This window comes from Heterodontus francisci, chromosome 1 (genome assembly GCF_036365525.1).
Source record: "Heterodontus francisci isolate sHetFra1 chromosome 1, sHetFra1.hap1, whole genome shotgun sequence".
NCBI classification, from domain to species: domain Eukaryota; kingdom Metazoa; phylum Chordata; class Chondrichthyes; order Heterodontiformes; family Heterodontidae; genus Heterodontus; species Heterodontus francisci.
In genome coordinates this window covers 282,752,751-282,772,415 of record NC_090371.1, presented here as the reverse complement: position 1 = coordinate 282,772,415, position 19,665 = coordinate 282,752,751, and the positions used below count along the sequence as shown (strand labels likewise).

The 19,665-nt window shown below is 46.8% G+C and overlaps 1 protein-coding gene across 3 annotated transcripts in view; it reads left to right on the top strand.

The window, feature by feature from the left end:
• The window catches only part of arhgef38 (Rho guanine nucleotide exchange factor (GEF) 38), a 128,335-nt gene that overhangs the window by 58,178 nt on the left and 50,492 nt on the right, over nt 1–19,665 (top strand). For all 3 annotated transcript variants that reach the window (XM_068046469.1, XM_068046458.1, XM_068046486.1), the window contains exon 2: nt 16,777–16,964. In XM_068046469.1, the coding sequence (XP_067902570.1) occupies nt 16,777–16,964 (188 nt within the window). The remainder of the gene's footprint in view (nt 1–16,776; nt 16,965–19,665) is intronic.

Below are 19,665 nucleotides of genomic sequence, written 5' to 3'. Positions count from 1 at the left end.
ACACAAATGTTTAGATCGATTTTCTACCTCCATCTCTTAAAATGTAATTTAAAAATCTCCAGCCTAGGCTGGTTGGAGTGACAATGCATCCTAATTTGGTAAGTCTCACCTGTTGGGTTAGGTTGAGTGAGGACATCAATGGGAAATGGAGAAGTCACAAATGAAATAGGATTGGAACAGCATTGGAATAAAAACGATAGCATACTGTCTGCTGAGTTGTTCTGTTTAACTGGTTGGATCAGTCTTCAATGGCTGCTGTTGAAATATTACAGTCATGCATTGAGAAGTTGTATGGTGATATTGTACGCTCTTGTGTAAAGGAGATTAGCAACATGTAGTGACACCTCAGGGGCTTAATTTTCCCACCCCAGCATGGCAGGCTTGCAGGCAGGGGGAGCCGCGTTGGGACGGTTCACAGACACATTCCCGCCATCGGAAAGGTTTCCCAGGGACTGCATGGGAAACGGATTGACTGTTTGCTGCACAGGAGTTGGGGGGGGTGGGTGGGTTCTATCCCCCACAGCCCCAATGACCCAACTGGAGGGGCTTCCTCTCCGATCCAAGGGGAGTGTTGCCTACCTTCCTCTAAAGGCTGGCTACCCAGCCTGAACCTGATGAGACCCGACGACGTGTGTCGGGTTCGGGTCAAGTTGCTCTTCCGGGTCCGGCTTTCGGGCTCGGGCCGGGTCCGGATCGGCCCGGGTCTGGGCTGGGCTGGGTCCGGGTCAGACACACACAATGCTACCTTTTGCTCTGCTGGGAGGTAAAGGGAAGTTGAGTAAGTAAGTGTCAAAATTTGAAAAGCCCGCCTGAGCTGCGAGTCCGGGACGTCAAGGAGGGAAACGTGCACCCGGACTCCACAGACTCTGAGTCTGCGTAGTGAGCGAGTGAGCATCTCTATGACGTCATTGTGTTCATGCTGCAGCTTCCTTCCATTCCATCCATCCAAAAGTGGTAAGTACATCGAGTACACAATGGATGTAAAACGAATGCTGTCAACTGGAGAAAGTGAACATTCCAGAGGTCGGGTCAGGTCGGGCACGGGAAAAAATGGAAGGACTTGGGCCGGGTCAGGTTCGGGTCCGATGTGGTTCTCTCGGGTTCGGGTCGGGTTTTTATTCAGACCCGAGCAGGCCTTTACCCTCCTCTGAAATATTTATTCTTATGCCTCTGAGGGCACCTCCATGTTGAGGCACCCTCGCGGTCCCCAACCTGACTCAGCAGCACCCCCCTCTCCAGGGGGGGTGCTGCCGAACTCTAGTGCTGCCAGCCCTCTGATTGGGCCAGCAGCATCAGGAGCCCACCCACCATCCTCACTAGCACAGCGAGCGCGGAGCCAGTTTTAGGGTCGCCTTCGGGAAAATATCTCCGCTGGTCAGGATCCCATCAAGTGTGGGCTCAGGACCCACATTTGGTCCCAACATTGGGGACCAGAAGCCTGCGGGAAAATCCTGCCCCTCAAGTCTCCGCCAGAATGGAGAAGATTGGGTGATTCACCTGTCAATCATGTCTGGAGACTGCACGGCTGTAGGTAACTGTGAAACTATCCTCCACTGACTGCATTTTGCTGGAGAAATCACCCTGTTGTACTCAGACTCTTTGCTGTAGTTTATGAGTAAATTAAAACCACAAATCCTACCTCTGCTTTTAACTCATTGGCTGACTCAGTGGAGTCAATATATTCACTCCACAACAATGATTAAAAAAAAAAGATCACAAGGAATTTTCATGGCCTTTTTCCCAGTCAGCTGCTATTCCTTTGGCGGAGATCGGTTAACACAGTGCACCTGAGGTTTACACTAATCTTCCGCCAGGAAAATCGCAATGGGAATTTCTGACAGTCATGAATAAACATGGGGGAAAAACCAATAGATGTTCCCCTGTGACTCCATCTTGGTTATCTTGTCCTGCCTCATGTCTTTGCAACCACCTCTACTGCTCAGCATAGAGGTTACTAACCGTGGATTTATCGCTGGAGGTTTCAACACATGACCTCCCAGCTTAACAACTCCGCCCCCACTGTCCGCCATTGGTTGCCCGACAATATCCATCATTGCATCGCCCTGCCTTCCCATAGCCAATTGGACAGCAAACAGGCTGTTTATTTCTGATTGGATGATGCTTGGTTCAGTCAAACAGCCTTTATATCCTCTCTCTGATATCATTAAAGCTTATGAATGTTCAAAGAAATTGAAAACTTCACACTTTTTTTTAACTGCACACATGAGTTCCCTCTCCTGGGTCTTGGAGATCAATCTTTAACTTCTGAAGGCTGCAGGAAATTTCCTGGAGGATTGGCAACCCTATTCTAGCACCTGATTTCTCCTTGTCCTGTGCTCCCTCTGCTTCATGCAGGTGCTTGTTCAGCCAGTATCTTATGGCCTCTGGACCTCCTTGCTCAGCTCTCGCTAACTTACCACCTTCCTATTAAAAATTGCCTTAAAACCCTAATCTCTGACTGTGCCCTCGATTACCTCCCCCATCCTCTCTGTTTATTCCTTTCCCCCATCCTGCTTGGCATCCCTCTAAGTGAAGGGTACCACCAGGGTGGCCACTGGTAATACTCTTTGCTCCACCATTGGCAGCTATACCTTCAGCAACCTGAGCCCTGAGTTCTGGAATTCCCTCCCTAAACCTCCCCACCTCGCCCACCTTCTTAAATATGCTTCTTAAAACCTACCTCTTTGACCACTGGGCCACAGCTGACCACGTGCAAATCTGCATATCAGGTGAGGCTTCCACTGTAAAAACCCTCAAGTCAAATCTCTGGCTGACTATCAATGTCACGGCTCACATGTGACAAATGGCCACTCGGGACAGGTTTATTCTGAAGGTCACCTGATAGGGAGAGGTGTGTAACCCTAGCCAAGCAAGGAGTCAATGTTGTTTAAGTGATGGAGGAGGGGGGAGGAGAGCAAGGACAAAAGGAAAAATTTCTGGAAAAAGAGAGAATGAAAGTTGGCTGGTTTCCTGCTTAGGAGACGAGAGTGAGAAGTTTGAGGATGGTATGTCTAGTAACTGGTTCAACAGAGATTACTCAGATTCTTTGTGTTAGCTGCTATTGTTGAGAAAAGCGATACAATTGCTGCATGTTACAAAACCACTATATGTGTTGAAATTATTTCTGCATATTCTTTTCCTCTTCGAATTTCCAATGGCAGGTATTCCAGAAACAAGCTAAAAATTTACAAGTTTCCCATCCTGTTCTAAAGGCTTATTTTTTTCTCTCCTTCTCCAACTTTCTTTCCTCTATCAGCGCCCACCTCGTATGGATCCACAGATAATGGTTGTGGTCTCGTGCCTTGTTCAAGTGGCCATTACTGACCAGATACCTGACTGTGAAAGACGTGTCAGCTTCTGTCGAGCAAGTAGGAGCAGCCATCTTTCAAACCTCCTAATCCAGTGCTGCCCAGTAACAACTGCTGACTAGGTTACTGGTGTTGGCTATGGTGACAATGTTTTAGCCGCATGCACTAAATCAAGTAGAAAATGCCTCTAATACAGGTAAACGTACTTCACAGGGATGTATATTTACTTAACAAACATCCACCGCCATTCAGTAACCAAGGGGAGTAGTGTACTCACAATGTTCAAAAAACACTCGCACACTCTGCTTTTCAACTTACCATTTACATCGAGTTACATTCAGCCTACAACACAGAAACAGGCCTTTCAGCCCAGCTGGTCTACGTCAGCTGTTATGCATCACAGAAGCCTCCTCCCACTCTACTCACACCCCATCAGCATATCCTTCTATTCCTTTCTCCTTCATGTGTTTATCTAACTTCCCCTTAAATGTATCTATACGATTCACCTCAACCACTCCCTGTGGTAGCGAATTCCACATTCTCACCACTCTCTGGGTCAAGATGTTTTGCCAACAAATGCACCAAAGGTTAAGGTTCACATGCACGCACCATAAGAATATGAGCATTGTGATCAGTTCCCAACGCTAGTAACTGTTACTCGTGTTTTGAATTTACTAAAAGCAACTATAATTTTCCACATCTGGATTCTCAATTAGCCATGTGTGACAGTCCAAATGAATGGACTCATTGTCTCAACAGGTGAGTTCCCCCACAAGGTAATGGCAGCACTGGACCTGGTTTTATTTTGGCTGGAGGTAGGATGAGTTCTTGGCCTTTCTTCTTCAGGCTGGCAATGCAGAGATGGAGCTCCCTAGGACAACAAGGAAGGTATAAATACTAGGCAGCACTTACCAAGAAGCCCTGCCCCTGACTGAACGTTCCGGATTCCACCCTCCATAATCATGAGTTATCCAGAACCCAACTGCTTGTATCTTATCTCATACTGAATCCCATTCGCCCATCACCCCTGTGTTCACTGACCTACATTGGCTCCTGGTACAGCAAAGGCTTAATTTTATAATTCCCATCCTTGTTTTCAAATCCCTCCATGGCCACGCCCCTTCCTATCTCTGTAAACCTCCTCCAGCCCCATAACCCTCTGAGATCCCTCCGCGGCTCCCGTTCTAGCATGTTGCGTATCCCTGACTTTAATTGCTCCACTATTGACGGCTGTGCCTTCAGCTGTCTAGTCCCAAAGTTCTGGAATTTCCTCCCTAAGCCTTTCCTCAGCTCTCTTTCCTCCTTTAAAATACTCCGTAAACACTTTGACCAAGTTTTTGGTCACCTAGTATTAATTATGTGGTTCAGTGTGAAATGTTGTTTGATAATCGCTCCATGAAGCACCTTAGGAGGTTTTACGACGTTAAAGGCACTATATAAATACAAGTTGTTGGTTGTTTTTATTTGTTCCGGGAATGTGGGCGTTGCTGGCTAGGCCAGCATTTATTGTCCATCCCTAATTGCCCTTGAGAAGGTGGTGGTGAGCTGCCTTCTTGAACCGCTGCAGTCCATGTGGTGTAGGTACACCCACAGTGCTGTCAGGGAGGGAGTTCCAGGATTTTGACCCAGCGACAGTGAAGGAACGGTGATATAGTTCCAAGTCAGGATGGTGTGTGACTTAGAGGGGAACTTGCAGGTGGTGGTGTTCCCATGCATCTGCTGCCCTTGTCCTTCGAGGAGGTAGAGGTCGTGGGTTTGGAAGGTGCTGTTGAAGGAGCCTTGGTGAGTTGCTGCAGTGCATCTTGCAAATGGTACACACTGCTGTCACTGTGCATCGGTGGTGGAGAGAGTGAATGTTTGTGGATGGGGTGCCAATCAAATGGGCTGCTTTGTCCTGGATGGTGTCGAGCTTCTTGAGAGTGTTTTTGGAGCTGCACTGATCCAGGCAAGTGGAGAGTATTCCATCACACTCCTGACTTGTGCCTTGTAGATGGTGGACAGGCTTTGGGGAGTCAGGAGGTGAGTTACTCACCTCAGAATTCCTAGCCTCTGATCTGCTCTTGTAGCCACAGCACTTATGTAGTTGGTCCAGTTCAGTTTCTGGTTCATGGTGACCCCCAGGATGTGGATAGTGGGGGATTCAGCTATGGTCATGCCATTGAACATAAGGGGAGATAGTTAGATTCTCTCTAGTTTGAGATGATCATTGCCTAGCATTTGTTTGGCGCGAATGTTACTTGCCACTTATCAGCCCAAGCCTGGATGTTGTACAGGTCTTGCTGCACATGGACATGGGCTGCTTCAGTATCTGAGGAGTCGCAAATGATGCTGAACATTGTGCAATCATCAGCAAACATCCCCACTTCTGACCTTATGATAGAGGAAAGGTCATTGATGAAGCATCTGAAGATGTTTGGGCCTAGGACACTACCCTGAGGAACTCCTGTAGTAATGTCCTGGGACTGAGATGATTGGAGAGTTTTCCCTCCTGATTCCCATTGACTCCAGTTTTGCTAGGACTCCTTGATGCCATACTCAGTCAAATGTTGCCTTGATGTCATGGGCAGTCACTCTTACCTCACCTCTGGCATTCAGCACTCTTGTCCATGTTTGGACCAAGGCTGTAATGAGGTCAGGAGCTGAGTGGCCGTGGTGGAACCCAAACTGAGCGTCAGTGAACAGGTAATTGCTGAGCGAGTGCCGATGATTGAGACTAGACTGATGGGGTGGTAATTGGCCGGGCCGGATTTGTCCTGCTTTTTATGCACAGGATATACCTGGGCAATTTTCCACATTGCCAGGGCATGAGGTTACAGATTGTGGTTAAATATAATTCTGCTGCTGATGGCTGACAGCGCCTCATGTTGCTTGTATATAGCTGACAAATGCCTACGCTACTGTGGTACCCACATTGGGTACTCAGCAGAATGGGGAGATGCATTGGACAGTCACTTATTCTTCTGCTGGCAGTCCCAGCTCTTTTGGAAAATTTTTAAGGCCCTCGCTGTCTCCTTTTGAAGGGTGTTTATCACTGCCCACAGATTCTGATAGTCTTTTGGGTGAGGTGTGTGGGGAGAAGTGGGGCGGTGTCCAAGCCAGGACAGGACTCGGGCTCGTATCTCCAGCTGGACTCCACTCACGCTGGGCCAACACTTCACTGCTTCTCCCAACCCAGCCTGGGAATTTGCTCGTTTTTTCACTCTCCACCTCTCCCCTCCCCACCGACACCGGGAGAAATGTTTGGGCTAGGCGATAGTCCTGACTAAAATGTAACTACCAGCAAAGTCTTGTGCCTAGCGTATTCAGGTCCCTGTCCAATTGCTGAGTCCTCCATCGAATCTTGGCAGAATGACACCAAGGAATTTACAGCAGAATTTTGCAGGCTTGGATGGCAAGAACAGAGGTGGGAGGGCTGGTAGAATAGTGGGGAAGCCACGTTGGGATGACTTACTGACACAGTTCCGCCCCCAGGGAAGTTTGTCAGCAGCAGATCTATGAAGTGGATTGGCTGCCCACTCCAAGGAGGTGGCTAATTTGCATAATTAAAGGCCATTTTATGCATCCACTGGCATTTTGCTAATGGCGGGGCACCCCCCTCGCCATGTGAGGAGGCCACCAGTTTCCTGGGGGCGGCCTCCTTGTGGCAGCTTGGGGGCCTTTGAAGCCTGAAGATCTGTGCCACACAGAGGGGGCCACAGGTAGGAAAGGCAACCCCACCCCCACAGCCTCATCAATCCCCCCGGAGGGGTTTCCCCTCCAGTCTGTGGAGCCTTCCCTCTTGGTCATCCTAAATATTAATTTATACTCAGCCCTACAAGGGGCACCATCTTGAGGTGCCCCCGAGGTCTCCAACCTGCCTCAGTATTGCCCACTTCTCCCGTTGGCACTGCGGAAACCTCAGAGCTGCTAGCCCTCTGGTAAGGCCGGCAACATCAGGAGTCCGGCTGCCCCCGTAATTGGACGGCGGGCCCTCAGGTGGCCAATTAGGAGGCTGCCTGTGGTAAAATCACCGAGCCGGTCCTGCTGCAAGAAAATGCGGACTCGGACCTGCATTTCATCCCAATGTCCGGGTCCCAAAGCCTGGGGTAAAATCCAGCCCTTAATAGCTTAGTTAGCTGGGAGAACAAGCCAGAAAGATCTAGAACAGCTCAAAGCTTGATCTGTTATTGCACTGTGCTGGTGCTGAGTAGCATTAACATGCACCTTCTCTAGGGTAAAGGTCCCTGTTGTCATTTTTTTTTCCTTTTCTTCTTTAGGTGATTCATTCAGCTATTGCTAGGCAACTTGGCAAAAGTCAAGAATAGGTGATCACTTGGGAAGTGTGCAGGTGGGAATTGGAAAAGGACGGGGCCTAAAGGGAGTTTTGACACTGTATAATAGCTGATCTAGGAGTGTCTAATCACTACAGTGAGTGTGTAAAAAATATCCCATTCTTCTTCAAAAAAACCCACAAGCACTTCTTCACAAGCAAGCTGTACATCTATAAGGTTTTAGTTATACACTTGCTGTTGTAAGCAGTCGTACAATTACACCATGATATGGCTGGAAGAATGTTAAATGTAGTATGACACATTAGCTGAAATGTGTTGCAAGGACAGAACATACCAAGGTGTTAAGATATAAACATAAGCCCCAGGATAAAAGTGCCGGAATCCATCTGTGATTATTCAAAACCCAGGAGGTGTTACACACCTGAATCTCTCTGCAAGATATACTGTTATACAGAAGATAGATTCTGTGCCCAGGTTATTTCATTATCAGGCAGGGGACAAGTTGCAGAATGGATGTCAGGCTGGCTACAATCAAACAGAGCAGGAGTTAAAGGTAGTTACTTAGTCTGGCAGAAGGTGGAAAATTGCGTTCCACAGGGATTGGTGGTGGGATGATTTGGACTCGGAAATCAGAAATACAAGTTCAAAATTTTCAGATGACACCAAATTGAAGCGTATAGTTAGTACTGAGGAAGAGTGTGACAAAATACAAGAGGACGTTTAGAAACTTGTAGAATGGGTGTGTAACTGGCCAATGATGGTGTATTTTGGTAGGAAGATTAAGGAGGCCACATAATCCTCGGAAAATATGAGTCTAAATGGAGTCAAGGAGCAAAGGGGTCTTGGGGTGCAGATACTCAAATCACAAAATGTAGCGACAGGTTAATAAGACCATAAAAAATGTAAACTAAACACTGAGGTTCAGTTCTACAGGAATAGAACTGACAAACAGAGAATTTATATTAAACTTGTTCAGACCTTGGTTAGACCGTACTTGGTGTACTGTGCACAGTTCTGGTCTCCATACTATAAAAATGATACAGAGGCACTGGAGAGGGTGCAAAAAAGATTTACTAAAATTATGCCAGAACTGAGAGGTTATAACTACCAGTAAAAACTGAAATAGGCTGGGGCCCAGTTCTCTAGAAAATAGCAGACTGAGGGGGCACCTGATAGAAATCTTTAAAATTATGAAAGGGTTTGATAGGGTAAATGGAGAAAAGATGTTTTCACATGTGGGAAAGACCAAAACAAGAGATCATAAACATAGATATTCGCTACTAAAATCCAATAGAGAATTCAGGCGACATCTCTTTACCCACAGAGCAGTGGGTATGTGAGCTGGCTGCATGATATTGGTCTGCCCTGAATTCATCGATCCGTTTTGCAGCCGCAGTTTGCCAGTTCCCTTGATGTGATGTCAGAGCCTTAAAAATGGATCTGACTTCTTCCCCTGGAGTGGGAGGTCTCCCATATGGCCAAAACTTTAAGGTGATCCAAGTGTATCCTCTCTGGTGGTGCAGTGTGAAATGTACGAATCAACTTGACAGAAGCTGAGGAGGTTAAGGGGAGATTTCATAGCGGTGCTCAAAATTACGAAGGGGTTTCAATAGAGTAGATTTAGAGAAACTGTTTCCACTGGCAGGAGGGTCGGTCACTAGAGAACACAAATTTAAGGTAATTGGCAAACAAACCAAAGTGGGAGAGGGGGAGAAGTTTTTTACGCAGTGAGTTGTTGTGATCTGGAATGTGCCGCCTGAAAGTGTGGTGGAAGAAGTTTCAATAGTAACTTTCAAAAGGGCAATGGCACTAATTGGATAGCTCTTTCAAAGAGCCAGCACTGACTCAATGGGCCTAATGGCCTCCTCCTGTGCTGTATGATTCATTGATTCAATTAATTTCTGGGCTTTGGTTGGACTTACATTTGTTAGTGTAATGATTCTGGACTCACAGAACCAGCCTATTCCAAAGATCATTGACCTACTGGGAACAGAAATACCTCCTGACATCTAATCTAGTTCTCTGCTAATGCAGTTTACACACATCCCCATGTCCCCCTCATTGATCAAATTTGAATAATCTAGCTGTACTTACACATCATTTTAAATGCTTCAATCAAGTCTCCTTGAAGTCTGTGCTTTTCTAGATTAAAAATGCCTTTCTTCCTCAGCCTCTCGTGATTGCTATGAGTTTTTCAACCAAGTATTAATCCACTGGCACGCTTATGAAGATTTTCTAGGGCCTCTATATCTCCCACCATGACATACATGGTTAAAATAGTCAGGAAGCTGCCTGTTATTTAGTTAGTGTTATTGGTGATAGTTTCTTGTAGATTGAAAGAATTTTTGATTACTTTAATCCCACCCCTGATTGATGTAGCGAAGCCCACTTGAAGAAGCCACTTTGGTTTTGTTCTTTTCATCAGATAGTTTCACTGAGTATTGACTCGATAAATTTTAGACAGCCATGAGTTCTGAATATAATATTGGGGTTAGTCTTCAAAAAAGAACTGCTTACGCTCAGTCTTGTTGTTAAGTTGAGCAGTACTGGGGAATCCTCCATGTTAGACAAACAGAGGCCAAGATAAACCGAACCCACTCCTTTAAACATAAGAAAAGGGGCAAGAAAGGAAAACAGATTCATTCAGTGCCATCCAGACAATGCTGCGCCTTCATATATCACTTACCCATCTCAATAACAGAATCACAGAATCACAGAATAATACAGCGCAGAAGAGGCCCTTCGGCCCATCGAGTCTGCACCTATGCATTAAAGACACCTGACCTGTCTACCTAATCCCATTTGCCAGCACTTGGCCCATAGCCTTGAATGTTATGACGTGCCAAGTGCTCATCCAGGTACTTTTTAAAGGATGTGAGGCAGCCCGCCTCTACCACCCTCCCAGGCAGGGCATTCCAGACCTTCACCACCCTCTGGGTAAAAAAGTTCTTCCTCAAATCCCCCTTAAACCTCCTGCCCCTCATCTTAAACTTGTGTCCCCTAGTAACTGACCCTTCAACTAAGGGGAACAGCTGCTCCCTATCCACCCTGTCCATGCCCCTCATAATCTTGTACACCTCGATCAGGTCACCCCTCAGTCTTCTCTGCTCCAGCGAAAACAACCCAAGCCTATCCAACCTCTCTTCATAGCTTAAATGTTCCATCCCAGGCACCATCCTGGTGAATCGCCTCTGCACCCCCTCCAATGCAATCACATCCTTCCTATAATGTGGCGACCAGAATTGCACACAGTACTCCAGCTGTGGCCTTACCAAAGCTCTATACAACTCCACATGACCTCCCTGCTTTTGTAGTCTATGCCTCAATTGATAAAGGCAAGTGTCCCATATGCCTTTTTCACCACCCTGTTAACCTGCCCTTCTGCCTTCAGAGATCTATGGACAAACACGCCAAAGTCCCTTTGTTCCCCGGAACTTCCCAGTGTCAGGCCATTCATTGAATACTTCCGTGTCACATTACTCCTTCCAAAGTGTATCACCTCATACTTTTTGGGGTTAAATTCCATCTGTCACTTTTCTGCCCATTTGACCATCCCGTCTATATCTTCCTGTAACCCAAGACACTCAACCTCACTGTTAACCACTCGGCCAATCTTTGTGTCATCCGCAAACTTACTGATCCTACTCCCCACTTAGTCATCTATGTCGTTTATATAAATGACAAACAATAGGGGACCCAGCACAGATCCCTGTGGTACGCCACTGGACACTGGCTTCCAGTCACTAAAACAGCCATCTGTCATCACTCTCCGTCTCCTACAGCTAAGCCAATTTTGAATCCACCTTATCAAGTTACCCTGTATCCCATGTGCATTTGCTTTCTTGATAAGTCTCCCATGTGGGACCTTGTCAAAGGCATTGCTGAAATCCATGCAAACTACATCAACTGCACTACCCTCATCTACACACCTGGTCACATGCTCAAAAAATTCAATCAAATTTGTTAGGCATGACCTCCCTCTGACAAAGCCATGCTGACTATTCCTAATCAAATTTTGCCTCTCCAAGTGGAGATAGATTCTCTCCTTCAGAATTTTCTCCAATAGTTTCCCTACCACTGACGTGAGACTCACTGGTCTATAGTTCCGTGGCTTATCTCTACAACCTTTCTTAAATAGTGGGACCACATTAGCTGTTCTCCAGTCCTCTGGCACCTCCCCGGTGGCCAGAGAGGAATTAAAATTTGGGTCAAAGCCCCTACAATCTCCACCCTTGCCTCCCACAGCATCCTGGGACACAAATTGTCCGGACCTGGAGATTTGTCCACTTTTATGCCTGCCAAAACCTCCAATACCTTGTCACTCCCTATGACAATTTTCTCAAGAACTCTCTGAGTCTCTCTCTGAGTTTCATATCTACTTCCTCATTCTCTTGGGTGAAGACAGATGTGAAGTATTCATTCAACACTCTACCAATGTCCTCTGGCTCCACCCACAGATTTCCCCCTTGGTCCCTAATGGGTCCTACTCTTTCCCTGGTTATCCTCTTCCCATTGATATACTTATAGAATATCTTGGGATTTTCCCTACTTATACCAGCCAGAGCTTTCTCATATCCCCTCTTTGCTCTCCTAATTGCTTTCTTAAGCTCCATCCTACATTTTCTGTACTCCACTAATGCTTCCATTGATTTGCTCTCTTTGTATTTGCTTAAAAGCCTCTCTTTTCCTTCTCATCGTACCAGGAAGAGGCAAAGAACAGAAACAACAAAGAAATACCTATAACAAATTCACCAGAAATCTTCTGCAACTGTCTAAGATAATTGATGTAAAGTGCCAGGAGAATGTGGTAGCCCACAACACCTCATAATTCCAACAGACTAGTGCTATGATCCCTGAGGACCAGCAACAAATGAAAAGAATCAAATCCACCGAATGACCCAATTTAGAAAACCAAAACCAAATGGGCAAGATTTCACTCTAATAAATTTTATTTCAACACTCAAACCAAAACCAACATAAACTAAATGTCGACTAACAGTTAAATCACAATCGATGTAAATATCATACGTTAATTAGCAGATACATCAAGGAAAGTTCTTACAGTTCGCAGGTCAGTCTCACAGCTTAACCAAACTAGGATTTTCCTCAGGTAGCTGTCCAAGTCTGGTCCTCTGAGATGCAGATATGGAAGTTATGATATCCTGTCAATAGCGAGTGATGCCATCTTCACTTTAACGGTTCGGTCTTGTCACCACGAACCAGTGCAGCCTTGCCCACTACTACCCTGATGTCATGGCTCCGCCGATAACTTACAATCACCGAAGACAACAGTAGCAACTTTTATTTTTCAAAGGTCAGCTACCAGGAAACGGGTTCCAATTCAAACCACCTGTCCCTTAAAAATCAACGTCTCCCAGCTTTTTCTAGTTCAGCAGCCCTTGGAGACTCTTTTAAAACCAATCAACATCCAGCTCTGCCATTGGCTGCTTGTGAAAACCACATAGTCTTTTTCCTGGTGTAACACACTCCTTGGTGTTTTCTTGACAAAAAGCACAGCTTTTCTTTTGCTGGATTAACACCCTGCAGAGCTTCTTGACAAACTGTCAGTCACATGAATCTGGTTTTTAAAAAAATCTTTGTTTTTCCTCAGTCACAAGACTATTTGTTTATCTAACCTGGGTTTAACTTTGAAATCCTTCAAATTAGGGACCATGTCTCAAACACAAACATAAGCTGTACAGAACTCAATTTACACACGAAGACTCCATAACTCTAGCAATTTACCATCTATAACTACAAATGTCCTCTTCTTTCAAGAAGATGCCAAGTTTGCCATTTAATGATTCCACGCCCACCATTTATGGAAGGACAGAGTTCAAAGCTCAGTGTATTGTGTATAGCCATGGTTACAGGAAACCAATGACATCCACAGACTATCTCTGAGTACTGTGTTTGGTCATTTTATCTCCAGTGACAGCAAACTCCCTCAAATGACATTTGTTGTTGATTTACTCTCAACAAAGGATAAATACATTTTCTTGTTTGAATATTTGTTTTTCCATTTTATTCAACGAAAAGTTTATTCACAACACAACAGGGTAAATAAAGATGAGAATAGCCGTTCAGTCGTTCTTAGTTCACTCATCTAGAAAGCTTATGCTTCCGTATTACAGCACCAACCTTCTCTTAAATGACTCCTTACCTACAAGTCCACTCAGCATGAATAGACTTAATTTAGCCTTTCACCAGCCCTTACGCACAATTAACAGAGTATTAACAGCACAGCTGGTCCATGTGGGTGTTTATGCACCAGCCAAACCACCTACCACCATACCTCCTCTCACCCTATCAGTATATCCTTCTCTTCCTTTCTCCTTCAAGTGTTTATCTAGCTTCTCTTAAATGTGTCTACACTATTCACCTCAGCCACTCCCTGTGGTAGCGAGTTCCACATTCTCACCACTCTCTGGGTAAAGACATTTCTCCTGAATTCCCTGTTGGAATTATTATTGAACATCTTGTATTTAGTTTTTGACTCCCTCTAAAGTGGCAACATCTTTTTTACAGCTACCCTATCAAATCCCTTCACAATTTCAAAGACCTCTATCAGGTCATCTCACAACCTTCTCATTTCTATCAGAAAGAGCCTCAGTCTGTTCACTCTTTCCAAATAGTTATAACCTCCCAGATCTAGTATTACCTTTGTAAATCTTTTTTTTCACCTTATAGAACCATAGAATGATACAACCTTTTGATAATGGCTGCATTTGCTGACAACGCTACCACGAGGTGGCACTGTAGTGGCACATGCACAAATGCAGCCTGTGCCACTATAGCATGACAGTCTGTGACTTCAGGCAGCTGCCAGGACTAAAGATGGCGCTGCTCAAATAATCACACAAAGGCAACCTAACCTAAACACATGGCAGCACACAATGGCGGGAGGGAGAGAGCGAGCGAGCGGGCTGGGGCCGGTGGGGGAGCGGAGCGGGCCTGGGCTGGGGGGGGTGATGGTGGGGTGGGGGACGGGGGGGGGCGGAAGCGGAGCAGAGTGGGCCAGGGGGCAGGGGGGAGCGGAGCGGAGCGGACCCAGGCCGGGGGTTGGGGAGAGAGCGAGCGAGCGGGATGGGGAGGAGCGGAGCGGCCGGAGAGAGCAGCGAGGGGAGGGGAAACGGAGCGGCCGGAGAGAGCAGCGAGGGGGGGGGAAACAGAGCAGCCAGAGAGAGCAGCGAGGGGGTGGGGTGTGAGGAGCGGAGCGGCCGGAGAGAGCAGCGAGGGGAGGGGAAACGGAGCGGCCGGAGAGAGCAGCGAGGGGGGGGGGGAAATGGAGCGGCCGGAGAGAGCAGCGAGGGGGGTGGAAACGGAGCAGCCGGAGAGAGCAGCGAGGGGGGTGGAAACGGAGCAGCCGGAGAGAGCAGCGAGGGGGGGGGGGGTGGTGGTGGGGAGTGGAGCGGCCGGAGAGAGCAGCAAGGGGGGTGATGTGAGGAGCGGAGCGGCCGGAGAGAGCAGTGAGGGGGGGGGGTGTGAGGAGTGGAGCAGCCGGAGAGAGCAGCGAGGGGGGGGGGGTGTGAGGAGTGGAGCGGCCGGAGAGAGCAGCGAGGGGGGGGGGGGGGGTGGGGAGTGGAGCTTGATGCATGGGTGAATATCCGTTAGCGTTGCGTTGCTATACGTGTAAAGCGCATGCGCAGAGGCCGACCAGGCGCGTTGTCCAAAGATGCACACGTCACGCGATGACGTCATCGGCACATGCGCTAACCAGTCCTGGCAAGTCGGAATGCAGCGCACGCACAGAGAGCAGGAGCCCGTCTGCGCATGTTCGCACCTTGGCGCAGCCTGATGACGTCAGTGGCCGGCTGTGTTGTCAGGAATCACTTTGTTTTATAATACGAAGATGAGAATTGTGCACAGTACGCTTAGGTTTAGTCTAACCAGGGTTCCACATACATTATAGCTCTTGTCCCACTGATATGGCTTATAATGTTTTTCCTTTTCTTTTCCATTCATACTCAGTAAACCCCTCTCAGTTGCTTTCTTTCCAGGATAAAATCCCCAGTTTATCTTCAGTTACTCTAAGAGGATTCTCGAGGTTTGATTGATGGTTTACAAATGGCTAGTGTGCCACTAATACAGAAGTGCTTATATGGGTTTATTGAAGCTGCCATGTTCAATGCATGGCCAAAACTTACTTATACCAATGTCGCTCATTAAGCTTATAATACAACAAAAACATGGATTAATATAGCACCATTTAACATAGTGAAATAATCTAAGGTATGTCACGCTTGGGCATTTGACCCAAGCAGGAATAGGAGGATCGTATGAGGGGATGGAAAGCGCCCCGCTGCCAATTGAGGCCCTTAAGTGGGCAATTAATACCCAATTAAGGACCTCATCCTGCCACTGCCGCAATTAGCCCAGTGGGGGTTGGGTCTGTCGCCCCATGGGGAAGCACGGCAAGAGGAATCGTGCGGGTTGCTTGCCAGCTCCAGGGTGGGTGGTTCCTTCATTAAAAGGCACTTTGTGCCTGAACAAGAGACCCGGCATCGGGAAGGGAGGATCCGCTAAGAGCCACCTCATGGCCCTTTGCTGACCTCCCCTACACTCGCCTCCCCCGCAACCCCCACCCCACGAGGCCCCTCCCGCCCTGACCTACCTGTGGCCTGGGTCAAGCACCACTCCAGCAGCCACTGCCTCCGTGGTGGTGCCTCTCAGTTAAAGAGCAGCTGGCTTCTGATTGGTCGGCAACTCTCAGAGGGCGGGACCTCTGTCGCCGGGATCTTTGATCCTGTGGAAGGTCCGCCGCTATCCAGTTAAGTGCCTGATTGGCACTTGATTTGACGGCCCTCCCACAGAAGGGGCAATGCAGGGTTCTCACCGGCGTTTTGCCTGAGGTCGAGACCCCCGTCACCCAGATAAAATCTTGGCCATAGGGTATTGGAAATCCAGTAAGTACTCCCCAAAATGCTGTTGCGTCTGGAGTTCTATTGGAAATTTCAAAACTGAGGTTGATAGATTTTTGTCAGGCAAGGATATTTTAGGTTACAAAATCAAGGTGGATAGATGGAGTAGAAGTAGAAATCAGCCATGATGTAACCTAATGCTAGTACAGGCACAAAGGGCAGAATGGCCTCCTCCTGTCCTTGGTTTCTCACAGTCACTGCTGTTACTGAGTAACTTCTTCAGCATTCTCTCATTGTGCTTTCTAATGTTTTCTCCTTCCTTTCCCCTTTCCACAGCTAAGATGACTCCGCATTCAATTCCTGAAGCACCAGTGACCCCAACCCTGGACCCAGAGGAGCAAAGACAACGCATGATGCGCAGAAGGTTAAAGGTCATTGAAGAACTAGTAGAGACTGAAAAAGATCACTTCAATGATCTGGATCTGTGCATCACACAAGTTGTTCAACCTCTGAGAGCGAAACGGGTAATATTGCCAAGACATTTCTTTAACATTTGGATAAAAGTTTGTTTTTCATCTTTCTAGCTTAGATATATTGACATACTTAATGTCCTAGTATTTTGCTACTCAGTTGGCCTTTTAAAAGTCAAAGCAAATCCCACATTTTTACCTTTTGCCGAATTCTTTGTCGTGGAGGAGGTGTGCTTGCTTTAAAAGCTTGTGGTAATACTTCATATCCTCTCCATCACCAAGTTTCCACCTTCCTAACAGTGCCTGTTACTGCCCTGCCTCAGCCCATTTGCTGCTGAAACCCTCACTTATACCTTTTTATCTCTAGGTCCGACTATTCTAACACTCGTCTGATTGGCCTCCCTCCTTCCACCCTCTATCGTACCCAAAACTCTGCTACCATATCCTAACTCACATCAAGTCCCATTCGCCCATCACCCCTGTGCTCTCTGACCTACATTGTCTCCCTGTCGGGCAACACCGTGATTTAAATTGTCATCTTTGATTTCAAATCCCTCCATGTTCTCACCTCTCCTTATCACTATAACGTCCTCCAGCTCTACAACCCACCAAGATCTCTGTGTTTCTCCAACTGTGGCCTCATGTCCATCCCTGATTTTCATCACCTCCTCCCCCCCCCCCCATCATTGGCTGCCATGCCTTCAGCTGAGCCTCCCTAAACCTCTCCCTCTCTCTGCATCCACCGTCTTTTTTAAGGAGCTCCTTAAAACCTACCTCTTTGACCAAGCCTTCAGTTACCTGTCCTCATATGTCTTTATGTGACTCGGTGTCAACATTTCTGCAATAATCACTCCTGCAAAGTGCCTTGGGACATTATACAATGTGAAAGGTGCAAAATAAATGCTAGTTGTTGTTGTAATGTTGGCAAAGTGGCAATGATATCAATCATTGAAGAGCAAACAGCTGTTGGTGATCACAGATGTGTATGCAGTGTTGAACAGACTTTGAATCAGTTCTGTATCTGTGAATATACCCAACCTCATTTACAGTTGTGATTGATATATGTACAGGATACTGCTATACACTGTCTTCCCCTTCCTTGTCTTCCTTTCCTTCTTCTCCCCTTTCCCACCTCCACATCCTTTCCCCTTTCTTTTTCCTTCCTTCTTGCATAATGATCGACAGGTGTATACTAGCATACAGGCAACAGTTCATTACTCGGCTGGTACTCTACTGGTGCTTTGCTGGTGCTCTGCTGGTCTGAGAGAGTTTGTTGGAAAAAAAACAGAAGAAAGTCACATGCAAACTATTGGAAATATGACATAACAGAACGTGCTGGAAATACTCAGCAGGTCTGGCAGCATCTGTGGAGAGAGGAAACAGAGATAACATTTCAGGTCAATGACCTTTCATCAGAACTGGTAGAAGTTGGAGATGTAACAGGTTTTAAACAAGTGCAGAGGCAGGGAGAGGGGGGAGAACAAAAGGGAAGGTCGGTGAGAGAGTCAAAGGCAGGAGAGATTAAATAACAAATGAGATGATGGTGCAGGAAAAAAGGAGGCAGTAATCGGGTTTGTTCTATCTGTGTGTGTGTGTATCAGTTTTATTTAGTGCTCACCTTTAAATATAGTTATTAGGCAGTTACTAGGCAGGTTAGAAATAAAGTTCTGATATAATCAGATGATTCATTCTGGGCTGAAATGGTGACAATTTCTCAGAATTATTTTACAGAACTGGAGGAGGGACAACAGCCCAATGAGGCACTGGAGAAAATGCAAGAAAGATCAAGGAGGATGATATCAGAACTGAGTGGTTATAACTATCAGGAAAGGTAAAACAGGCTGGGGCTCGTTTCTCTAGAAAAGAGAAGGCTGAGGGGTGACCTGATAGAGGTCTTTAAAATTACGAAAGGGTTTGATAGGGTAAACGTAGAGAAGATGTTTCCACTTGTGGGGGAGACCGGAACAAGGGGCCGTAAACATACAATAGTCACTAATAAATCCAATAGGGAATTCAGAGAAATTTCTTTACCCAGAGAGAGTGGTGAGAATGTGGAACTCACTAACACAGGAAGTGGTTGAGGTGAATAGTATAGATACATATAAAGGGAAGCTGGACAAACACATGAGGGAGAAAGGAGTAGAAGGATATGTTGATAGGGTGAGATGAAGAGGGGTGGGAGGGGGGGCTTGTGTGGATAATAAACACCAGCACGGACCAGTTGGGCCAAATGGCCTGTTTCTGTGCTGTAAGTTCGATGTAACTACATTTCTTTTTTTTTATTCATTCATGGGATGTGGGCGTCACTAGCCAGGCCAGCATTTATTGCCCATCCCTAATTGCCCTTGAGTAGGTGGTGGTGAGCTGCCTTCTTGAACCGCTGCAGACCATGTTGGGTAGGGACACCCACAGTGCTGTTAGGAAGGGAGTTCCAGGATTTTGACCCAGTGACAGTGAAGGAACGGTGATATAGTTCCAAGTCAGGATGGTGTGTGACTTGGAGGGGAACTTGCAGGTGGTGATGTTCCCATGCATTTGCTGCCCTTGTCCTTCGAGGTGGTAGAGGTTGTGGGTTTGGAAGGTGCTGTCTAAGGAGCCTTGGTGCATTGCTGCAGTGTATCTTGTAGATGGTACACACTGCTGCCACTGTGCGTCGGTGGTGGAGGGAGTGAATGTTTGTGGATGGGGTGCCAATCAAGCGGGCTGCTTTGTTCTGGATGGTGTTGAACTTCTTGAGTGTTGTTGGAGCTGCACC